This window comes from Sarcophilus harrisii, chromosome 4 (genome assembly GCF_902635505.1).
Source record: "Sarcophilus harrisii chromosome 4, mSarHar1.11, whole genome shotgun sequence".
Taxonomy (NCBI): Eukaryota; Metazoa; Chordata; class Mammalia; order Dasyuromorphia; family Dasyuridae; genus Sarcophilus; species Sarcophilus harrisii.
The window spans coordinates 358,041,841-358,066,203 of NC_045429.1; the positions used below are offsets into that span (position 1 = coordinate 358,041,841).

The following is a 24,363-nucleotide window of genomic DNA, read 5'->3' on the forward strand; positions in this document are numbered from 1 at the left end:
GTAAGTAGAACCAGGAGAACATTGTACACCTCAACAAGAAGATTATGTGATGATCAATTTTGATGGATGTGTCTCCTTTCAACCATGAAGTGATTCAGGACAGTTCCAATAGACTTGTGTTGAAGAGAGCCATTTGCATCCAGAGAGAGGACTATTGAATGTAGATCACATTGAATGTAGATCACAACATAATATTTTCAACTTTTTTGTTGCTGTTTGTTTGCTATTTTTTCCCTTCTTGATCTGATTTTTCTTGTGCAACATGATAAATGTGGAAACATATTTAAAAGAATTGGAAAAAAAAAAGAATCACATGTTTAACCTATACTGGATTATTTGCTATATAGGGGAAGGGGGGGGAGAAGAGAGGGAGAAAAATTTGGAACACAAGGATTCTGCAAAGATGAATATTGAAAATATCTTTGCATGTATTTTGAAAATAAAAAGCTTTTAAAAAAAATCTGTCTACATTTCCTTCATTCATTTATCAAACCCTTGCAATCTGGCATCAATCAACTGATACTGTTCTAAGGTTTCTAAAACTCTAATGTCATACCTGATGGTTTCTTCTAAATCCTTATTCTTCTAGGACCTCAGTGACCAACATTTGACAATGTTGATAATACTCTCTTTTTTCAGTTTTCATTTAATATTCTCTTTAGGTTCTTCTCCTATGTGGCACCTTCATTCAGGTCTCCTATCTAGTGGAGGTATAGTCCCAACTGTACTAAGTGTCTTCCTTTTTCTCTTTAGTCTAAACAGTGATGTCAATAATTCCCAGCTATAACAAATTATACAAATGACTCTCACTCAACTCTATATAGCCTTCACTTCTCTTCTAAATTCCTTTTCTATATTACCAACAATCTATTGAATATTTTGAATTCATTGCCCCATAGGTACCTCAAACTTAGCGCATCCAAAACACAACTCACTAAATCCTTCCTACTTCCTGTTTGTATATGTCAAAGCCACCACCACCCTTTCTTCCATTTTTCAAGTTCACACCTTTAAAGTCATCCTTAACTCTTTTTACACTTCCCAATCTGACTCACTACACATTATTTTCATCCACACAGGCATCCCTAATGCCTATACCTTCTACATCTTCCCAGAAGGTGTCCCCTCCATCAGGAATGTAATCTCTTTTCACCTCCAATTTAGAGAATCCCTAGCTTCCTTCAAGGTTTTAGTTCAAGTGCTACCTTTAACATGAGGCCTCTCCCAAGTTATCCAAGTACTTAATTAATACTTGATGAATTAATTCAAAATAAGATTCCATTTATAAAGTTAACTTGCAGTCTTTTGATGAATTAAGCTATTACATAAATGAACGAGAAAGCACTTATTAAGCAATTACTTTGTGCAAAGCACCATACTAACTGATAGAGATCCAAGGAGAAAAGCAAGATAATCCCACTCTTGAAGGAGCTCACATCTATAGCAAGTGTCAACCTAAAAGTCAGATGGAAAGTCCTCAGGACTCTAATGCAAATTAATTTGTACAGTTCCAAAGTCTAAATACTTTAAAAGCTGTAACAAGGCAGGAATTTATTTCAGATATTATAACCCCACGGACATTGTATATTAGTGCTGGACAGGACTTTGGAGCCTATCTAGTCCAACTTCATTTTAGAGATGAGGAAATTACATGAAAGGGCTTCAGTCAGGCCTGAACTAAAGATGCACCTGTGACCAATCTCATTTGTTTCCTGACCTAGCTTACCTTGCTGCTACAATGGCTACAACCTCTTCTTCTGTTCTTCTTTAGCTTGGGGTCTGGATTGCCCTCATGGCAGGAACAGACACAGTCTTTGGGGCCATCTGGCCATTCTGTTTCCTAGAAAAAACACAGGATCAGTTGGCCTGGACACCAGGTTGATCTAGGCAAAAAGATCCAGGTTCCAGAACTCATGATCTATTCTGATGACATTGCCCTGGTCTAAGCATTCACAGTATTCAGCTACATCTCATCATCAAGGACCATTATAAACAAAATTATTGTATAAGGGGGGGAAAAAAAGGCTGATCACATTCCTTATTTGTTTCAAGCATTTATTAGTTCAAAATATTAACTCGTCTATTTTTGATCAGCATCTCAAAAGGGGCCATTCGCTGGGTTAAATGAAAGACAATGTGATCTGTATTCACTTGCAGCTGTATCTGCTTCTTAAGACAAGACTTTTGCACAGAAGCAAATGCTCAATGATGCTGACTGACAAATGTCCTTTGGCCTCAGCCGGATTTGTCTCCATTAAAAAATAAAGAATCTCGGAAGACTAAAGGGAGTTATTAACAGTTCTTAGATCTTCATTTCTACTAGTATAGGGAAGATAGACATAAAGGGAAAATACGGGATAATTTCTATGAACGGTGATGTCTTAGATTTGGGGGCCCAAAATTTAGATCTAGAATAGAAGATGGAGGTCATCCCACCTAACTGTGTATTCTATGCAGATATTCTGCACTGCTCCTCTCCCCCGCCTCCCAGCCTATGCCAACTTTATCCCTTCTAAAGTACCATAACTTCCCCAAGTCTCCCCAGCCAGTTTAATTTAAAAGAGGTAACACAGAACCATATAACAGTGGAAAACGGGGAGAGGGGAATCTCATAGCAATGACCAACCTTGTCATGGTTCTGGCCTCCAATCTCTTTCCTCCTTTTGTTTTTTGAGGCTGTGGACATTTTGGGGTGCTCCTCTTCCTCTTCCACATCTGGCAGAGCCACTTCTTCAAAGCCATCAAACTAAAGAACAGCACCAACTATGTCAGACTCTGCTGCTCCTGCAGACTCTCTGCTGCTGACTTCCCTCACCCCTAAGTCCCTCAGGAGTGTCAGGATCTGTACCTCATACTCTTTCTCCTCGGTCCAATTGATTTCCTCAAAGTCACCCAGTCGACTAGCCACTGGTCGAAGATGATCAAAGAAGACCGAAAATTCATCCTGAAGATGGTCATGGCCCTTAAGCAATTGCCACATCTGAGTCTTAAGCTTGAAAAATTGGAGAAAAGGATAAGAATTCTCAAAAGCATAGCTTCTCACCTCTTCCAAACCAACCCTGTTAGCCTCAGGATCTCAGAATCGTAAGATAGAGCTCATAAAACCCTACCCTCTCTTCTATGTGGTAATCCTCTCTATGGATCCTGGAGGAGTGGTCATTCAACTGCAATATTAACATTCCTTTTGTTGCAGGAAATGTTTTGTTTCCTATTGTTCCTTCTCTTTGTTCTAACAGATGGAGGGAAGATTATTCTCACTCTGTTCCTCCTAAAATAGTCTATAGCCAGAAAGAAAACTGCTGGCGAAGAACATTCCTCCTCCTAGACAAATATGCTCTTTTCTGGATCTGAGAAGTCTGAGGCTTAAGACTCCTGATCTGATGATAGATTCTTGTCCCCTCTATCTTTCAGCTTTCCCCAGAAGCATAAAAAGCTCTAGACTACTTTTTCTTCTTTAGAAAGGCCATGGTGGGGATGGAAAAAGGTAAAACTGAGATGCATTACCTCACCAATCTCCTGTGGGAGACAGTCAGCACAGCCCTGCAGCACTTTGATGATCTTTTGATGGTGGGAAGGGTTTTCTGCAAAGCAAATTTCCAGCTGCCGAAGGAACTTTCTACTCTTCTCAAAAGCCTGTTGCTCTTCAAACTGCCAGGAAAGGGTACCAGGAGAGGATCATTCTCAAAGTTCTTAAAACTCCTACCCTACCCTTTAAGATCTAGAAATAAAACTCCCTGATCTAGGGAAGCTGATGACAATTTCCAAATGCAGTTATAGAAACTTATGCAAATCATACTATGAGCTTTGACACTGATCTCTCTCCCTGGAGATTAACCATTATAGTTGTTCCACCCTGGATAACTGAGGTAAAGATGATGGATTCATAGAAATGGGGACATTTAGGTTGTATTCAATGTGTTTAAGGATGTGGGAAGTGGAAGGGAACAATTATTTCATAACCCAATTGTAGAACAAAATAAAAATAAATGAGGCTGAAAGAAGAAGGCCTATAAGCACTTAATAAATACTTACTCACTGATTGTTGGAACTGACGTTTACATTCCTCCTTGGCAGGGAGGTTGGGAAATAGATGGGATACCCTTTAATTCTGCTTTTAAACATCCATTATGGAAGACCAAATCTTCCCATTACATCCTCCCCTCCCAGTCCATGCTTATCATCTCAGAAGAGATGGGAAGTCACTCTCGTCTCTCTACCCACTTACTAGCCCACAGGCCAAAGCCTGCTCTGGCAGCAGGAATGCAGCAAAATCCTTCAGTAGTTGAGGCCAGTCATGGAGTAGAGTCTGCAGACTGTTGTACAAGTCCACAGCTGTCCGTCTCTGTGTGCTTGACTCAAATTCATAAATGACACGAAGGAAGTCCTCATACTTGCCAGGGACATGGCGTAGGGCCTCACGTACCTAAAGAAGAGTATTCAGTTATCAGAAGCCTGCATCCCGGGCTTATATCAAGTGGAAGAGACTAGAGAATAACTACAGAGAGATCTGAAGGGTAACCTAGGGAGATAATACAAGCATGAAACCTAATGGTATCGGGGGCTACTCTCGTTGCATTTTTAGAAACCAAAAAGAAAGTTAAAACCTGTACAGAACTTTCAAACTGTCAACAGAGAAATATAGGAATATGAGGAAAACATTTCTTTGACAAAGTAAATACTTTCCGATAAGTATATGACTAAGCTTCTTCAAAAAAGGAATACAAACAAGAATACCATTCAGACTTTCATTCTCATGAGTCTAATTTTAATGACCTAACGTTAAATAGGGCAGAATTCCTGGCCTGGGAATTTGAAATCAAGCATCCCACTTCAGACTCTACCATGAACACCACTAAATATATGCTTATAGTTTTAAGGAACCAAATCACAACTCCATTCAACTGCAAATTCCTTGAAAGCAGAGACTGATTCCTTAGCCTCTTCCTTATCTAGACACAGAACTTTGCATAAAGGGATGTTAAAGTGGTATTGACTGGTTGATAGAGTAGCTAACTTTTGCTTACTCTCGTCAGGTAGGCTTGGGCAAATGCCAGATCCTTTTGCTCCCTTAGGGGGTCTCGTTCCAGGATGTCTTCATCATAGAGCAAGAGTAGTTTGGAGGTGTCCTTGCTGGCTCGTGTTCTACCCCTTTTGCTCCTAGTACGGTGACTACTTCGGGATTTTCCAACAGCTTTGGTGTTTTCTCCTAAAAAAATGGATCAAATGTTTTTCTTTGGTTATCCACATGATGATAGCTACCATTCCAAAGTTAGAATGTTGTTGATATTGTTGTTATTCAGTCTTGTCTGACTTTGTGAACCCATTTAGAGGGTTTTTGGTTTTTTGGCAAAGATACTAGAGTACTTTGCAACTTCCTTCTCCAGCTCCTTTTACAAATGAGCAAACTGAGGCAAACAGGGTGAAGTGACTTGCTCAGGATCACACAGTTAGTAAGGATCTTAGACAGATGTGAACTCAAAAAAAAAAAATCTTCCTGAATCTGGGTCCATCCATGTAACCACTGGGGATAATCCAGAACAGATGACTTCAATGACCTGTTAAATAAAGGCTATGAGGAAAAGTGATAAGCCTCAAAACCTGCTTTGTCTACCCAAACCAACTGTCATAGGAAAAGAGAATAAAATAGCTCCATCTCTACCTATGTGATAGTAACAAATAGCAAGGGCCTATTGCCTAAAAAATATCAGGTAACAGATTGTAAGAGAAAGTGAATAAAGGCAACTAGGTGGTGCAATGGATAGAATCCCTCCCTAGATTCAGGAGAACTTGAGTTCAAATGTGACACTTGAGATTTAGTAGCTGTGTGACTTTGTTCAAGTCATTTGACCAAGACTGGCTCTTCCACCTCTTCCCCCTGCCCCTTTTGTTGTGGGACCTCAGAAGCGGTTATTTTTGTAGGTTCAGTCAAAGTAGTCAAAAAACACAAAAAAGTATGTACTTAAAGAAGGCACTATGCAAACGTAAGGCATATAATAAAGAAAGCCAATAAACACTTCCTATTCTCAAGGAACTCGGGTGATCCTGGGAGAAAATTTAAAAAAAAAAATTATGTACGAAAAAAAAATTACGAATAAGTTATATACAGTTATCCCTTCCATATTATGATTATCCCCATCAGAGTTTTAAGATGTCACAGGTCAGAAGAAGAATTTCTGGGGAAGTTTTGCCGAAGTTGAAGACATGCAAAGATCAAGAGAAGACAGAGAACAGATTTAGAAACCAGGAATACATAAAATATATGTACTGTATAATATCAACACATTTTATCTTTTAATATCATAAATATATACAACTTCTTTCCTGATACAAAGGGAAGATCAAGAAGGTGCCACACTTCTATCTTTCAGAGATAGAAGGTACAGGTTAAGTTGGAGGTAATCAACAGAATGAAGGAACAGGATGAGGGGGACTGGAAAAGACTTCCTATAAAAGGTAGGATTTTAGCTGGTACTTGAAGCAAAGCAAAGATGAGAAAATACAGAACACCAATAAGGAGGGAGAGCCAGTGAAAATGCCTTAAGTTTAGAAATGAAGTGTCTTGTTCAAGGAACAATAGGAACACTGTCACTGGATCACTAAGAGTACATGGAGTGACTGGATGAGTGGGGGAGACAGATTATAAAGGGCTTTAAACACCAAACAGGATTTTAAACTTGATCCTGAAAGTAATAGAGAATCACCAGACTTTACTGTATAGAAGTAATGACCCACACTTTAGGAATACCATTTCTATTGCAGGTATATGTATCTCAGTCTCACATTTTTTAAAAAATGGGAAGGGACTGATATTAAAATAAAAAAATCCTTAGTAAAGCCAAAGTAAATATGATAACTGATGAGATGATTAATGAGTGTTTGTTGAATATATACTCTGTACTAAATTCTGTATAACGTGTTCTGGAGAATATAAAAGAGCCTAATTTTTAAATATGAGTGGTATTCCTCTAGCAATCCTGTGGGTCCACTAAAAAAAAAAAAGGCTAGTTTGTTACTCAGCCTCTTTTTCCATTTCTTATCCTATCACCGTCAAAGAGCAGCAGATGGTATGAAAGCCTCACCTGAGGGAATCCTACTGGTCTCCACTTCTGGGATTACTTTAGGTGAAGCAAAGGTGGAAGGGGGCTTTTCAACAGGACCTCCAATTGTTTCATCCATCATCTCATCTTCCTTCTGCAGGTTCTCCATTCCCTCTGAAACCTCCTCTTCCTCTTCTTCTTCAGGTTCTGAGTTCTCTTCCTGGGAGTTCTCTTCCTCAGAATCCCCCTCTTGGCTCATGCGCCTCTCAGAAGCCAGCCAAGTTAATTTCTCCATGGTTTCCTATAAAACCATTGAGGTAAATATGCATACTTGAGAGTTAATTATCCCAGCTTTACAAATTTGTATTTAAAAAAAAATGAAAAAAGAAACTGAATAAGTCACTAATGAATCCCCTAAGAAAAAATCTCCAATGTCAGGTGGATTTACAAATGAATTCTACCAAGCATTTGAAGAACAATTAATCTCAAAACTATTTAAACTATTTAGAAAAATAGGTAAAGGAGTCCTGCCAAATTTCTTTTATAACACAAATATAGACCAATCTTCCTAATGAATATTGATGCAAAAATTTTAAATAAAATATTAGCAAAGAGCTTACAGCAATTTATCAGAAGCATAAAATACTACAACCATATGGAATTTATACCAGGAATGCAGGACTGTTCAATATCAGGAACTTTACTACCATAATCCACTATATTAATAACAAAACCAACAGAAATCATATGATAATCTCAATAGATGCAGAAAAATCTTTTGACAAAATATAGACCTATTCCTATTAAAAACATTAGAAAACAGAGGGATAAAGAGAGCTCCTTAAAAATAATAAGCAGTATCTATCTAAAATCAACAGCAAGCATTATTTGTAATGGAGAGAAGCTGGATGTATTCCCAACAAAATCAAGGACAAAACAAGGAAGCCCATTTTGACCACTATTAAACATTGTACTAGAAATACTGACTTTAGCAGTAAGAAAAAGAAATTAAAGGAATTAGAATAGGCAATGAGGAAAAAAACTATCATTCTTTGAAGATATGATGATATATTTAGACAATACTAGAAAATCATCCAAAAAACTACTAGAAACAACAGTTTTAGCAAAGTTGCAGTATATAAATTAAACCCACACAAATCCCTAGCATTTCTATATATTGCTGACAAAGCCTAGCAGCAAGAGATAGAGAAATTCCATTTTAAAAAATTCTTATCACTCTTTCACATACTATAGCAGATAACTGAAATATGATTACCTATTAAATGCATCTATCTTTGTCTTCAACTACTATAGTATAGGTATCCTTAATGCCTACCTGAAGCTCAGGAACCGAAAGCACAGATTCCTCGGAAGCTGATGACATTTCCTCATCTTCCTCATCTTGTGTGAAATCATCAAAATCTTCTTCCTCTTCTTCTTCTGGCCCATCCTTCTCACCCCCTGTTTCTGGGCCAGCTGGAGTCCCCACTGACTGGCCATCAACACTGGATGAATCTTCAGGCTTCCCTATGGGACTACTAAGGGCAGCAGGGTTAGTAGGAGAGGAAATATTCTTGGGAGACCCTTTGCTCACCTCTTCTCTTGTGTTCCCTTCCCCCTGAATCTCCTGGGGAACTGAAGATATCTCTGCAGTCTCACTGTTCTCGTTCTCCTGTAAAACAGCCTCTTTCTTTACTTCTTGGGTACTATTTGCCCCCTCACCTGAAAGACTTGTGTCCAGCTCCACAGAGACCTCTTCTTTGATTTCGCCACAGACATTCTGCTCGGGAGACTTGTTTTGGGGCAGTTTGACTTCTTCCCCAGGATCTTCTGGCTCTACTTTAACAATTTCCACCAAATCCCCTGGGAGAAAAGTGATAGTTTCCCAGGAGTTCTGAGGCAATGGTTCTAGGACTTCCCTCCCTTCATTTGTCTTCACAACAGTCCAGCTATGGGAATTACCTTCAAATGGGTCTTCCTGGCTGGTGGTCTTGCCTGATGTGGGAGGCACAGGGTTGTGTTCCTCTTTGGGTGAGAGAGTTGAACAGAGAGCAGATAATTCTTGTGGCTCCAATTTGGGTTCCATGGCTGAAAAGGTACTTTTCCCTTCAGCTGGAGGACAAGGAATGTCTGATTTCACTTGTGTATGATCCTCTGGGGTGGGTGGCACAGGGAGATTCACAGGATTACCAGAGACGATTAAGGGTGGTATAGAAGATGCTACAAGAGGCTGGTTCAGTGGGCAGGGGAAGGAGGTGGGGCTAACTAAGAGAGTCGTTATGGGGATAGTCTGAGGGCTCTGAGCTACAGCTGCACCAAGAGGCTGAATCATATTACAGCCATTACTAAGGCTCACCACCTTTACAGTGGTAGCAGGGACAGTGAGAATGACTGGTGCAGGGCGAAGGATGGGAGTGGCTTTTAAAAGTGGAGAGGGCTTGGTCCGATCTCTCTTTGGGGGTCTCCGTTTTGTCCCTGGCTTACGTGGTTTTGAAGGGACAAGTGCTGGCAACATGACCTTAGGCTGGAAGGCTGCTGGGGCAGGGGAAAGCAAAGTTTGGGACATAGTTTGGGGAAGGCATGTCCCATTCTCAGGGGCCACTGATGGCAGAGCTATGGGAAGCTCAAATCCATCACCCCCAGGGACACCAATAGGTGGAGGTCCTGGCACTGATTGTAAGACAGTGGCTGGTTGGATCAATCGGGGGATCCGGACCACCACTTTGCTTGGAGGTGCCTCAGGTGGGGTTAATCTAGTTGGAGTTCTTCCAGTATTGGGGGCAGGTTGAAGAGAAGGGCTAGGAGGGATAAGGAAGGGCTTCAGGACTGATGATCTCCTCTGGCGCCAAGCCCGCCTAGAAAATCGTTTAGCAAGTGGTTTCAGTGTTAATACCACACCCTTGGGCAACAGTAGGGGATATCGAGTCTCATTTTTTGACTCCAAGCTGTCTTTGTCAAGTCCTGACTCAGAATTGGGTTCAGCTACTTCAGATACATTTCCCGATTCTCCAGAATCATTAGCTAAGTGTCGTAGTTCCTCCTGGATGGATGGTAAACTGGCCTACAGGGAAGATAAGCATCATGATTATTTTATTTTACTAGGGTTGAAGAGAAAAAAACAATGTTGCTTGACAATTCTTTTTGTGGACTTCTGAGTCTCTTTATATCTTTTAATTTTATGTCATCTAGATTTCCTATTTTGTCTCTTCCCCTCATCATTTTCACAAAGTCATCTCTTATAGCCAAAAATAAAAAAAAAAAAAATTTTAAAAGAGGAAGAAAAAAAAATTTAAAACAATAGAAAAAAATTTTAAGTGAAAACATTAAAAAAAAAAAAATCTAACATTATATCCAATATTTCATACCTTTTGACCCTGACCTCATCTAACACAAGAGAAAATCTCACATAGAAGTTAGAAGTTCAGAGTAGGTAAGAACATTTCCTAAGCTTTCTTGCAGCCCAATTTGATGACTACTGCATTACAGGCTTGAACTAGACCTCTTAAGTTTCTTGCAATGGGTCTTCCATGATAACTCTGGTTTTCTGTAGGAACAATTAGGACTGTACCTTTAACCAGAAAGGAAGATGCCGTTCTTCCCTTTCCACAGGCGGCTTCCATTGATCAGGCTGAAGCTCCTCACAGCACTTAAACAATATTGGCAATTGCTTTGTCTTCTTGTAATACTGAGAACAAAGAATAAACATGTATGATAATCCTCATGTTATAATGCCAGACTGGGGTTGGGGAAAGGAAGAAGGAAGGGAGTAATAACACAGGGGAAATCAAGGTCCTTTTCTTTTTCTATGGATACAAGCAGACATAGGAATCACACACAGGTCAAGGTGAGAGTTTCTGCACTTGAGGCTGAATTAATGCTTCAATTGCATGATCCCATCCTTATTCCAGTGTCATATTTATTTCTCTTCTAGACAGAGTTGGGGAGAGGAGAGGGAAGGGGAAGGAACAGAGGAAATGCAGATGATGATCATACTGCTTAAGTTCTGCTCAACTCTCCAGGGGGAACTGCAACAAGAGCAAAGAGTCAAGAGAAGGGCCCCTACTGACCGTCACCCAGAGCACAAGGAAACAGGTAAAGAGGAAGAAAAGGAGGTTCCATAACATAATGGCAAAACTTAATTCGATGTTTCAAAAGAAGTTTGACTTAAAACTTAAGGTTCCCAATTCTATATTCTATCAAACAAACCCTTTTCTATATTCTATATTCAATATATTCAATATATCAAACAGCCCCTTTTCGACAAAAGGAAGAGAACATGAGATAGAGATATAAAGAATAAAGGAGCAGCTCACTTTGATGATATTGTCAGGAGCCCTGTTGATGTTGAGGTTCTTGATTCTCACAGTCAGCTGGTTATCAGACTTGGCAGTCAGGAGGTATTTACTGATTAGAGGCTTTGGAAACTCAGTCCCTTCAAAGTGTTTCAGCCCCAAAGCTAATAAACTTAAAAAAAAAAAAAAAAAAAAAAAAAAAAAGATGCACAGACTCAAAAATTGGTCTTGTCTCTCCTCCTTCCCAGTACTTCTCCAAACTCTCCAGATTTCTTTTCCCTGGTACCCTTCAGTTCTCTCATCTCTCTCTCTCTGTTCCCATCCACTAATGGTTAATGGTGACAACTCTGTCCAACCAGGTCTTCTGTATTCATTTCTCTCTTTTTGATGTCTTTCTTACTGTTTCTGTTCTATCTACTCCATTAAATTGGCAACCCCTAACGAGTTGAGACTGTAATTCCTCCTCATTCTGTTTTTTATTTTTTTTCCCTTTCTGATAGCGAATACATACTTGTCCTCTGCTTTGGTGAAGAATATCTTGTCCCTGGGATTCTTTGCCTTCAATGAACATATTGGTAGTAGCTCTGGGTACATGAAGACCTTGCTTGTGGCCAGAATCCAGGCCACTTGCTTCGGCAGACAAGGAAATTCATTGGCTGTAAGAAGAATCTACAGTTCACAGAAATCTTGAACTATATAGGATGGGTTATAAATAGTATATATCCCTGTCATTTAGACAATATTGCCATTAAATCTTATTTATAATATTCTTTGAAATTTTTTGTTGCTTTTACTATGTCAAATCAAGTCCTATTACATCACAATATATTCTTTTCATATATGTTCTTGAATCAAATTATATCTAAATTTTTTTTTACTGAACAGCAAACCAAATCAATTTCCCTACTTAACAAAATAAAATCTCCTGAACCCAAGTGAACTACAAGCAAAATTATATATTTTCTACTTTTTAGAACTAGTGAAGCAGAATAAAATTATCACATTCTAGAGCTAAACTTGCCCCAAAATGGAATCTACCTGATCTGAGTTCCTCAAAAGTAGGTTAGGCATTAAGAGCTCTGGGCTCTAGTTCTGGTTCCTAACTCTGTGACCCAAAGAAAATTACTTATCCTCTGGACATGGCCATCTCCAGCAATGAGATGAACCAAATCAGTTCCAATACAGCAGTAATGAATTGAACTAGCTACACCCAGCGAAAGAACTCTGGAAGATGACTAAGAACCATTACATAAAATTCCTAATCCCTATATTTTTGTCCGCCTGCATTTTTGATTTCCTTCACAGGCTAATAGTACACTATTTCAAAGTCCGATTCTTTTTGTACAGCAAAATAACTGTTTGGACATATATACTTGTATTTAATTTATACTTTAACATATTTAACATGTATTGGTCAACCTGCCATCTGGGGGAGGAGATGGGGGAAGGAGGGGAAAAATTGGAACAAAAGGTTTGCCAATTGTCAATGCTGTAAAATTACCCAAGCATATAACTTGTAAATAAAAAGCTATAATAAAAATAGTAATAATTATTTTTTTAAAAGACCCAAATAGTCAATGAACTGATCACATCAGGAACTCAGAATTTTGTACCAGTTTATCTATGGATAAAATGGAAATTCCACATACTTTACTTGCCCCACAGGAATTTTGTGAGAATGAATTGGCTGCTTTGAAAATTTAAATATTATAAAAATTCAAGGAGTCTTATAATAAGCATGAATTCAAGTGAACTGAATGGATGATAGATTATATGATGATTTTAAAAAATTTCCATAAATCTACATGTTCCCATAGCAACATCTGAGTCAGTTCTACTGTATCATCTCTTTCTTGTCCACTCCTGGAACTGACATTTCTCCCTATATCTGTTTCCCACTTCATGTACCACCTATTCATTCTTCCTGGACTAAAACATCATATATATCTATCCTTAGAAAAAGGAAAAAAGAGCAGAGAATGGACAAAGTTTATCCCGTTCTCTTTCCCATTCCAGTTATATACTTTAGCTTTCCTTAGAGGAGCAAAACTGTCTTGCATCTAGAATTGGACATTAATTTGAACATTTTATCCCTTACCACTCTTCTTGACATTTTTTCGAGGGCTACAGTCAATGTGGATCTGTGAGTGAAAGTCTTCAATAAGCTGCATAGCGCCCTTCAAGTTACACGGCTGAAACATTGTCTGAAACTTGGGGTTGAATTGATGGTGAAGGACAACAGAACTTTGAGCAAAGGTCCCCAGCTCCCTCTGGGAAAAAAATGAACATGAAATGATCTATGTCCCGGAAATAAGGATCAGACCATGATTAAAAAATTCTTTCAACAAGGAAAGGCTACAAGGTGGAGATACATATTACATTAGTGTTTATAATATAAAATAAATTCTGTTATGTATAGTTTCTTTCAAACTACTAGGGACAGCTAAATGGCATAGTGGATAGAGCACCAACCCTGAATCAGGATAACCTGAGTTCAAATCTGGCCTCAGACACTTAACACTTCCTAGCTGTGTGACCCTGGGCAAGTCACTTAATTCCAATTGCCTCAGGGGGAAAAAAATCTGTATCAAAAAGTCCTCATTAACCTCACCTCATTCTTTTTTCACTTTTAATTAGGACATTAAAAATACTTAAATGTGCAATCTGTACTACACTTATTTTCATTTATATGTTCCATAAAAATGTTCATCTTCAAAAGTATCCCCCCTCCTTCCTTCTTTGAAGTAGGGTACCATGGATGTTGAACACTGAATATAATGTAAGATGTGGATGATGTGTTGATTAGTTTTGTTGAACTTTAGTTTTTCTCCCTCCCTTTTAAAATTTCTTTGCTATAAAGGACAGATCCTTATGGAAGGGGGAAAGAAAGATATATATATATTTGGAAATAAAGATGATATAAAAACAAAATTAGTAACATGTGTTGTTTTTTATTAAAATATCTTCTGAGTGTGTTCTTTCTTCTTAAATAGACCACAGGCTATTTGCTATCACACAAGAAGCCCATATTCAGAAATATATATAGCATACATCATCATTCCCCTGCAACTAAATTCAGGGGCAATTTTCCCATTGACAAATTATAGCATTTAATGTTCCACTCCTTTCTTCAACTTAACTACTTAAACAAGTCATTTTTTTACTTTGTTCAAAATTAGGTTAGTACACTGTAATTCACCAGTCATATGCTTAGCAAATCACCAGTTAACTCTATAGCTATTAAAAGATGGTTTCTAGTAAAAACAGAAAAAAAAAAAAAATTAGAGTGGACTCACATGAAACTAAATTGAGAAGTAAGAGAATATGAGGTGGCAGGCCCAAAAGTGACTATATATATTTATCTATATTTTCATAAAGAAAATAGCTAAGATAAAAATAAAAGAAAATTGGTCAATCTAGTGTAAAAGGATCAATATAAAATTATGAAGGATGAATAAATTTTGGAAATTATATTTGAATAGCTAATTTCACACTCTAGCTTTCAGACTCTAGGGATAAACAAGCCTTACAAGAAACATCTTGGTGGTATTAGCTTCCGAACTGAGGCTTGGGTTGGCACTGGACAAGAGGTGAATCTGAGTCAGGAGCTGAACATGCTAGAAGGGAGAAAAAAAAAATACATTAGTGATATGTAGAAGGCTGACATATTAGGAACCTAGGAACACTTTACCAGTGTATTTGGAACTTTTACCAGTGTATTTGGAACTTTTAACTTAAATGTTTTTCTTTCTAGAGGCCTATGACAACAGTGACTAACCTTAACATTCTGTCTTGACTTAGATCTACCAGAAAGGTAACTCTTAATCAGAATGATAGGACCAGAACTAATGAGTATCAGTTGTAACATGAGGAATTAGATCAGCTAAAAGGAAAAACTATACCTGTCCCATGTCAATTGTTAGAATCTCGAATATATTACAGAAGGCTATTTGGAATCTTGTGCCCTTGAAAATGGGCAGCTAGATGGTAGAGTGGATAGAGCTCTTGGCCTGGAAGTAAGGAAGACTCATCGTCTTGAGTTCAAATCTAGACTCACATTTACTAGCTGTGTGACCCTGGGTAAGTCATTTAACCCTGTTCATCTCATTTGTGAAATGAGCTGAGAGAAGGAAATAGAAAAGCACTCCAATAATTTTGCTAAGAAAATCCCAGAAGGTTGTGAGGAGTTGGGCTCAATTGAAAATGAATGAACAAACCAAATCATTTCTAATGGAGCAGTAATGAACTGAACTAGCTATGCCCAGAAAAATAACTCTGGGAGATGACTAAAAACCATTACATTAAATTCCCAATCCCTATATTTATACACACATGCATTTTTGATTTCCTTCACAAGCTAATTGTACAATAATTCAGAGCCTGATTCTTTTGTACAGCAAAATAATGTTTTGTCATGTATACTTATTGTGTATCTAAGTTCTATTTTAATATATTTAACATCTACTGGTCATCCTGCCATCTAGGGGAGGGGGGGGGGGTAAGGGTGAAAAAATTGGAACAAGAGGTTTGGCAATTGTTAATGCTGTAAAGTTACCCATGTATATATCCTGTAAATAAAAGGCTATTTAAAAAAAAAAAAAAGAAAATGAATGAACAACAAAAATTTAAAGGCTATCATTCATAGCAAGAGAATGGCTATGTCAAAGTCTCTTTCAGCCTTATGTTCAAATGATATGGTTTTCTACTGATACGAAGAAAGCTATTTCAGAGGCTTTAATTAAATATAAGCCTCAATCTCTGCTCAAATGAAATCTAACTATCACCATAAGAGGAATCTTACCTGCTGCATCTGTTGTTGAAGTCTTTTCCTCTGAGCTGCATCCAAAATCAGAGTCTGCTGGGTCTTCTGGGGCTTGGGCCTCTCTGCCTCTGGTTGTTGCTTAGTTGAATTCTTCTTAATCTTTAGTTGTTCCAGCAGCTCCTTTACTGTACGATGCTGCTCATTGAGTAAGTTCGCTAGAGGTTCTTCAAACCTGTCTCCAAAAGGAGATTTTTAAAAATTTGGATGTTCCCCAGAACCCATTCTTCACTAAAAAAAGGAAGAAAGGGTATCAGAAGAGTCAAGTAACAAGAACTTACCAAGGGGGTTTCCAATCCCTAACTTCCATCTTGGCCATGACTCAAAATAGAGGATATTTTCCAACCTGCCCTTTCCCTTGATCACCCACTGGGTGACATGCAGATAAGCAAGGAAATGACCAAAGAGCAGGAATGAGAGAAGGAGCATCAGTATGATTACACTTAAGTGTAGGGGCATCTAGGTGATGTAGTGGATAGAGCACTGTCCTGAAGTCAGGAGGATCTGAATTCAAATCTGATTCCAGATACTTACTACCTGTGTAACACTGGGCAAATCACTCAAACACTGGTTGCCTCAAAACAAAACAAAAATAAAATACACTAACTAGTCTCTGAGTAACTGATGGCAACATTCCTGCACCACATGGATATGTCACAGTAAATATTTCTTCTAAGAGTAACTGAGACTTTTTTGGAAAAAGACAAAATCTATTAGGTCTGAAACTTTTATGTGATCCCTGTATTTCGGATGTGGCCTCTACTATATCCTATCTCTGCTCCACTTTTTTCACTAAATTTTACTGGGTTCCCCCCCCGCCCCCGAAAAGCCAAAATCCTAGGGGTATGATGAAGAGTAATAGGTACAGAGATGAGGGGGAAGAGCCCTGTGGAACACACACTAATTTTAATGAACAGAAATAAGGAGGTTGGTCTAATGTTAACAACATTACCACTGATCTTTCTCCTCTTGGCACTATACTACAAACTACTATTCCTCTGATCTGTCTTACAAAACAATATATTAAATACTAAGGTGCTCAACTGAATAAACCAAGAAATTAAATATCTACAATGCTATCTCTTGGAGTGAGAGCAGACTGAAATATGGAGTCTGCTCCATATTTCAGTGGTAGCTCTAAGCTGATACTACAAGAATAAGGGAAAAGGTCTTGCCTGAATTATTACAATGACTAGTTTTTATGTTTAGCACTTTCCTTCTATAAGGTCAATAATGAAAAGATGGTAATTTCTTTAAAGAACTCCTGTATAGTCATAATTGGGTTTGTTTTTTTTTTCCTTCTGTTGGCTTTACATTATTTTCAATACTCAGGTAACAGTTTAAAGAAACCTGAGGACCTAGCAAATAACATCAGGCAAGCTACATAGTACTTCAGCAGTAGTGAACTTGTATCAATCCAAGGCCACAAGGAGGCAGAAAAGCCAAAACTTTGGTTAATGTAAAAAAATCTCTGTACTCAGTTTTGGATTGGTACATGGCTGGTACTTAATACAAGCACATCTATCCCAACCTCCCAGGGTATTGCTGAGTAGCTCATGGATATGTAGTCAGTACTTAAAAGCTTACATTAATGACCCAAATGAATATGAGTAAAAGGGGAAGGAGAAGCAAAGTCTAAGCAGGGTAGGAAAGATGATGATAGATATCATATCATAGTTTGAAAAATAATCTGTAGCTGGTCACATAATTCAACACCTCTCAAGTACAACTCATCTAGAGAGGCTGCTAGAGATGCCAGCTGTTGCTTTTGCTCCTTTCCCAAACAGATACAGCTTGGTCTAGAGCTGCACTGCCCCATAAAAAGGAGACCCGTTCTTCAGTCACTGAGTTCTCAACTAGATTCAGTATTCTTGTAGAGAATCAATTTCTGCAAGAATTTAGGGTTTTTTCCTCCCCAAAAGAAAGGAAATAGATCAATAATCAATGCCTTGAGTGCTTTGTTCTGTATTATCTTGCTAATTTTTTTTATCTGCTATAATCAACAGGATAAGAAATAACTGAGATTTATAATTAAATACACAGTGCCGAGTTAAAAAAAACAAAAAAACCAAACCTGTGTATAACCAAACTATGATGTAGTTTTAAGGGAATTCCTGTGCTAGTTGACCTTAGAAATGTAAATACATCATTATAAAGTGTGTATCTTAAATGTGTGACCATAATCATCATATCTACATATTAAAATGATAAAGTAAGAAAGTCATGTAAAGAGCTAATTGAGACATGATGAAAAAAACAAAGTTAGGATGTCTTCAAGTTAGGACACAATGACTTGCAAAATGCAAACTTCCATGAATCAGCTTCTAGAGGACTTTGTGGCACCATATATGAAGAAATCTACAAATAACTGAATGTTCTATTTCAGGGTCTCACACTCCATCTTTACTTGTCTTAATAAAGGTTGGTTTCTTTGCTCAGAGGCTTCCCAATTTCTTTTTAACAAAGCAGATTTAAGTAAGGGGACTGGATTTCGTGAACTTTGAGAGTATTTATGGGTAAAGATGAATAATTATGAATTTTTTTTTTGGGGGGGGGGGAGAAAACTGTACTATTTGAATTTCCTTAATTTTTCTCAATTGGGAGAAGGAAGATAGATATAATTAAGTGATTTTAAATGCATACGAGTAGTGAACCAAAAATTCATTATGAAAGTTAAATGTACTCCTAAATGGTCACAGAACCTGCATTCATGAAATCTGTCCATTTCATCAGGGCATATCAGATTATGTTCATTTATCCATTCTATTACCCTTAACTTGTTCTCAGACACTCTCCTCAGGGAACATTATGAGAAAGATGACTAGACTAAAGCAACATCACAATGGGCCAATATAATATCAGGTAACTATAATAGATTGATGAGCTAAGAAAGAGTAAGTGCTATCAATTATGGGACCAAACAGCTTTTGTGTGAATTGTTTTAATATCTGCAGTTCTAATTATTTTACCCTGATAGAATTTTGCTAGATCTATATGTCTTTTTTAACCACGTAAATAGAAATTCATGCTATTAGTTTAGAATGTATGGCAAGGAACAAAAGAGAAAGAAGATGAAGAAGTAAGAAAAACAATCAGGAACTGGGTACAACAGATTTCTGTACTCACAGAGCCAAGCAGGCTTAGGGGCCAGAAAGCTTCAAAAGGCTTTGTATCTTAGATTAGTTGTTAGGGAACAATGAAATAGCTTTGAAAATAATAAAAAGCACAAATTCTGAGGAAAAAGATATAGTTCCCTAAACCCTTACATAAAATACCCCTGATGTACATGTGTCATCTAGTATTTCTGTCAATTTGTTAATCCTACCGTAAGGCTTGGGGAGTATTGAAGTTGGGCCGGGATTCAGTCACATTGTCTTCCTCCTCTGGACCTTCATCCTCCATATTGGAGAAACCCATTTCATCTTGGAACTAAGTAGAAGAGGAAAGAATTAATATTCTGGGCTTTGCTGCTTAAGAACCTCATTCTAGTGATAAGAAACAGACAAAGGCATTCAAAATGAGCCATGTGGAGGCTATCAATATTATTCTGAGGTTTTAATATTCTCACACTTAAGTCTCATAGTTTGTTGTGGGTTTTTTAGGGGGAGTGAGAGGGACACATAAATCTAACAAGAAAGCCAACTCTCAGCTACATCAATGAGATACCTGACTGGATGATCCAATACTGTTAACATTTTATCTGACAATTCCTTATAGGATTTTGAAACAGTATATTACTTTTCCTAATTATATTTGCTGAGGCAATTCCTGAGGCCACACCAAATGATAGTGCAGGAGATCATCTATATAGTTTGCTATGTGGCAGACAAAATGTGGGAGGCTAAAGTTTTACTGAGAATAATTACATGAGGATAATGGAGAGCTGACAATAATCAGAAATAATTTTAAATCACGTTACTTTTCTGGTTTTGGAAAAAGATTTTCCCTTTCAGATTATTCTAGTTTTCTAGAAAAGAACTATGGAGAGTGGGAGAGGACCCCTGGCAGGGAAAGGAGTGTCATAGTTTTAATCATCCAATTTTACTATTCAAGGTCCCAGTTAAAAGTTTGTTACTTACAGTTTCAAATAATTCTTCCATCAGCTCATTCACTTCTTTTTCTACAACAAAACCAAATAGACTATTAGTGAATCCAGTAGGTTTCCTTTTCTGATAGGATTATGATAATGATAGATCAAGGAAATGTACTAGGAATAATGTATCATAATTTATATCAGACACCTGATTAAACTACTCACAACAGTGTCTTGGACAAGATGAAGAGAGAGTTGTCCCAGAAAGCAGTAAAGTTAGGAGGTCTCATGGTGGAACAACCTTCCCCAAGAGTGCTAAGTATATTGGTCAGGGATAGAACTCTGTGGCATATTGTTAGAGATCTTCTAGTTGCAATGTCTTTAGTGGTCAGGCATATTCTCTATGAATGTCAAATCTGGATAAACATTCCAATCTTTCTCCTAAATTTCAATCCTATACAATCAGCTGCTTTCTGATTTCTAAATTCTATTGATTTCTCAAACTAAACATATCACAATGAATTCAAACGTAGCCCTCCTCCAAAATTCCCTTCTGCTGAGGACTCTAATATACTCCCTGTCACTCAGGTTCTTAACACCAAAGTCAATCCTGATTTCTCTTTAGCCTACATTTATACCCAATTAACTGCCAAATCTCATGACCTTGTCATTTCTGCCTCTGTATCGCTTATATCTTTTTTCTTTTCTCCATTCACAAAGTAACAATTCTAGACTAAACCCTTATCACCTCTGGTCTGGATAACTGCATTAATATATCTTCTTGTTTCCAATATTTTTTTCTTCACGTAGCTGTCAATCTTCAGAAAGCACCAAGTGTAATCATCTTACTCTTTTACTCACAAATCAAACAATGTCCATTTTATTAAATACCTAATATATGCCAGAAATTGTGCTACAGATATAGGCAAAGGTAGAAGAGTTTCTAATTCCTTCCCCCTGTCCCCCACAAAGCTTATATTCTAACAGGAGAAACAACATGCACATATATAAGTATGTATAGATTATATATACAAAGTAAATAGGAGGTAATTTGGGGAGGGAAGGCACCAGCATTTGGGTTGATCAGGAAAGACTACTTATAGAAGGTGACACTTGAATTGAGTTTTGAAGGAACTCAATAAGTGCATACCAGGAATAAGAGAAAGCCTGTTCAAAGCCACAAACATGTGAAAAAGTTATGTGTGAAGAATAGTTAAGTCAGAGTATGTGTGAGGGAGAATTTTAGAAAGGCAAAAGAAGGGCCTGACTGTGGTGAGCTTTAAATGCCAGAGAGGATTCTTGGAATCCTTTCCTGGAAATAATGGGAAATCACTGAATTTAATGAGCAAGGGAATGACAGGGTCAGACATAGTTTTAAGGAAAATTATACTGACTGGTCCATCCTAAGAGCATAAAAGTATAAATGCCTTATTCTAGCACATAATTCTTTCAGAATCTGACTCCCATTTGCCTTTACAATCTCATTTCATACTACTTCCTTACATGAACTTTCCATTTCAATAAAGGTTGAAACATAAGTAAATTTCTCTAACGTGATATCTTCCACATCTAAGAAGTTGCACAAGTGGGGACCTCTCAGGCCTGTAATGCATTATGACCTCAAAGTATTTCTATCAGTTCTCATCTTTAGTGAAATCTCTCTTGGTCTCCCTAACCAAAGAACTCTCAATGTTCTTTCCTGCCTGCTTTCAGAAAAACCTGGGAAAACTTATGTGAACTGATGCAAAGTGAAATGAGCAGAACCAGCATTGTACACAGTATTAGCAATACTATAAGATGATCAACTATTAAATAACATAGTTATTCTCAGTAGTACAAAGAACCAAGACAATCTGAAGGGCTTACGACCAAAAATGGTATATACCTCCAAAGAAGGAAGTGATAGAATCTAAAAGCAGATCAAAGCATACTACTTTTCTCCCCATGGGGATGTGTAACAACACAACTAATATACAAATACATTTTACATGACTACACATGTACAATCTATATCAAACTGCCTGCTTTCTCAGGAAGAAGGGGAAGAGGGAAGAGAGAATTTAGAATTCAAAATTAAAAAAAAAAAAAAGAATATTAAAAAATTGTTTTTACATGAAATTAGAAAAACATTCATTTTTAAAATATAAAAGTGTTTTTTCCTGTCTGAATTTTCTTACGATGGCATGTATACAATATCTTGTAAGGAGTATAAATTCTTTGAAAAGACAGCTTTATTTTTTCCTTTTCATTTCCAGTGTTCACATAGGGCCATGAACACAAAAGGTGCTTAATATTTGCTGCATCATTGAGCTGAAAGTATGTTAAGTTATGACAACTGGCAGATGGATATGACTTTTAAAGTTTACCCAGTGCTTTACAAATTCCTTCCTTTCTTCCTTCCTTCTTTCTTTTTGGTGAGGTAGTGACTTGCCCAGGGTCACACAGCTAGAAAGTTTTAAGTGTCTGAGGTCATATTTGAACTCAGGTCCTCCTGACTCCAGGGCCAGTACCCCTACTCCCTGCACCATCCAGCTGCCTCCTATACTCTTAATAGTTTAATTAACAGTTATATGTTTTTATATATATATAATATATATATTTACATGCAATTTATATATATTATAAATAAATACACACACACACAGGCCTTAAATGTTTACAAAGCACTTTGCAACCATTATTTCATTTTATCCTCATAACCCTAGACAACAGAGGCTATTATGGTCCTCATTTTACAAATGATAAAACTGAGGCAGACAGAATTTCATGACTTTCCCAGCCAGGTCACAGAGCTTGTCAGTAGCTAAGCCAATGTCTGAATTCAATTCTTTCTGCCTCTAGGCCCAGTTCTTTGTCCCCTGAGCTCCTTAGGGATCCCAATTTCCTCTGACTTGCTCTATCTGGATTCCTACTGACCTCCCTCCTAATTTCCCTCTGGCCATGGCACCATTATTCTTTCAAATGCCCAAATTTGCAACCTAGGAACCATGCTCAGCACTTTATAATCAATCAGTCACCAAATTTTATAAATACTAATTCATAAATTCTCTTACATCTATCCATGTGTCTCTGCTCACATCACAACCACCTAGACAACCGCAATAGTTTTCTATTTTCCTACAGTGTATCTTCCAAACAACTGCCAAATTGATTTTCCAAAAGCACAGATCTGACTGTATCTCACTGCCAATTGCAATCCCTATGATAAAATATAAATTCCTTTATTTGGCAATTAAAGTCTTTCACAATTTGACTCCTGTCTACCTTTCTAGGTGGACTTCACATTATTTCCTCTCATATATTTTACACTATAGCCAAATTATAGCGTATTTGATTTACTTTCCATCTTTCATTTCTCCCACACTTAGACTATTCTCCCTCCTAAAATCCCAAACTCAAGGGATTTGGACTCAAGTTTCATCTTCTTCAAAAGGCCCTTTCCTACTTCCCTAGAGGCTAGAAGCCTTCTACCCACAAAATCATCAAATTATAGAATGAATCCTTAGAGGCTACCTCGTCCAAACTCCTCATTTTAAAGATGATGAGACTCATACCCTAAGAGGTAAAATAACATGCCTATGATCATAGGGATAAATGCCAGAGACAAGTTTTGAACTTTATCCTTTTTGTATATATTCTTTATTTACTCAACTGTGGAGACATTAAATCCCCTCAATAAACTATTAGCTCCCTGAGGATAGGAACTGTCATATTTTTATACTGGTATCTCTGTCTAGGGCTTAATATAGTACCCTGGTAGCACATAGTAAGTCCTTAATAAATGTTTGTTGGTAAACTCCAAGTCCAGCCTGGCATCATGTTGATTGAACAGAGAGGCTCAACTTTGGAGCCACTAAAGCTATAGAGCTTGAAAATCTAATCTGATAAGAGATGTGAGCACCCCAACTAGGATAACCTGTAAATTCCACCCCCCAAATTCTGTATTAAAAGACATTAGAAGGGAAATGGACAAGAGTTGAGGATGAGACACACCCACAATTAGGACTTACTCGTAATTCTCACTGCTCGGTCATTGCGAAAATCCTCTGTGTCAGGTTCATCAGGATCTTCTAGGAAGTTATATTCTGGGTCATCATCATCATCTGCTTCATCTAAAGAGAAAAAAAAAAAAGAAAATGGTTTTTTAGAAACTTTCTAATCTCTGTCCCTGATGCTAAAGCT

The 24,363-nt window shown here is 37.6% G+C and overlaps 1 protein-coding gene across 3 annotated transcripts in view; it reads right to left on the minus strand.

The window, feature by feature from the left end:
• Positions 1-24,363, minus strand: part of GON4L (gon-4 like) — an 85,007-nt gene that overhangs the window by 6,635 nt on the left and 54,009 nt on the right. For 2 of the 3 annotated variants that reach the window (XM_031966734.1, XM_031966733.1), the window contains exons 12-28: positions 24,192-24,293; positions 20,228-20,268; positions 19,474-19,577; positions 16,131-16,323; positions 14,860-14,946; positions 13,428-13,599; positions 11,841-11,985; positions 11,351-11,501; positions 10,606-10,722; positions 8,374-10,098; positions 7,080-7,338; positions 5,025-5,206; positions 4,226-4,423; positions 3,505-3,648; positions 2,849-2,992; positions 2,627-2,746; positions 1,727-1,840 (exon numbers count right to left, since the gene is read on the minus strand). In XM_031966734.1, coding sequence (XP_031822594.1) covers positions 1,727-1,840; positions 2,627-2,746; positions 2,849-2,992; positions 3,505-3,648; positions 4,226-4,423; positions 5,025-5,206; positions 7,080-7,338; positions 8,374-10,098; positions 10,606-10,722; positions 11,351-11,501; positions 11,841-11,985; positions 13,428-13,599; positions 14,860-14,946; positions 16,131-16,323; positions 19,474-19,577; positions 20,228-20,268; positions 24,192-24,293 — 3,998 coding nt within the window. The remainder of the gene's footprint in view (positions 1-1,726; positions 1,841-2,626; positions 2,747-2,848; positions 2,993-3,504; positions 3,649-4,225; positions 4,424-5,024; positions 5,207-7,079; positions 7,339-8,373; positions 10,099-10,605; positions 10,723-11,350; positions 11,502-11,840; positions 11,986-13,427; positions 13,600-14,859; positions 14,947-16,130; positions 16,324-19,473; positions 19,578-20,227; positions 20,269-24,191; positions 24,294-24,363) is intronic. The other variant, XM_031966735.1, reaches the window with a different exon arrangement.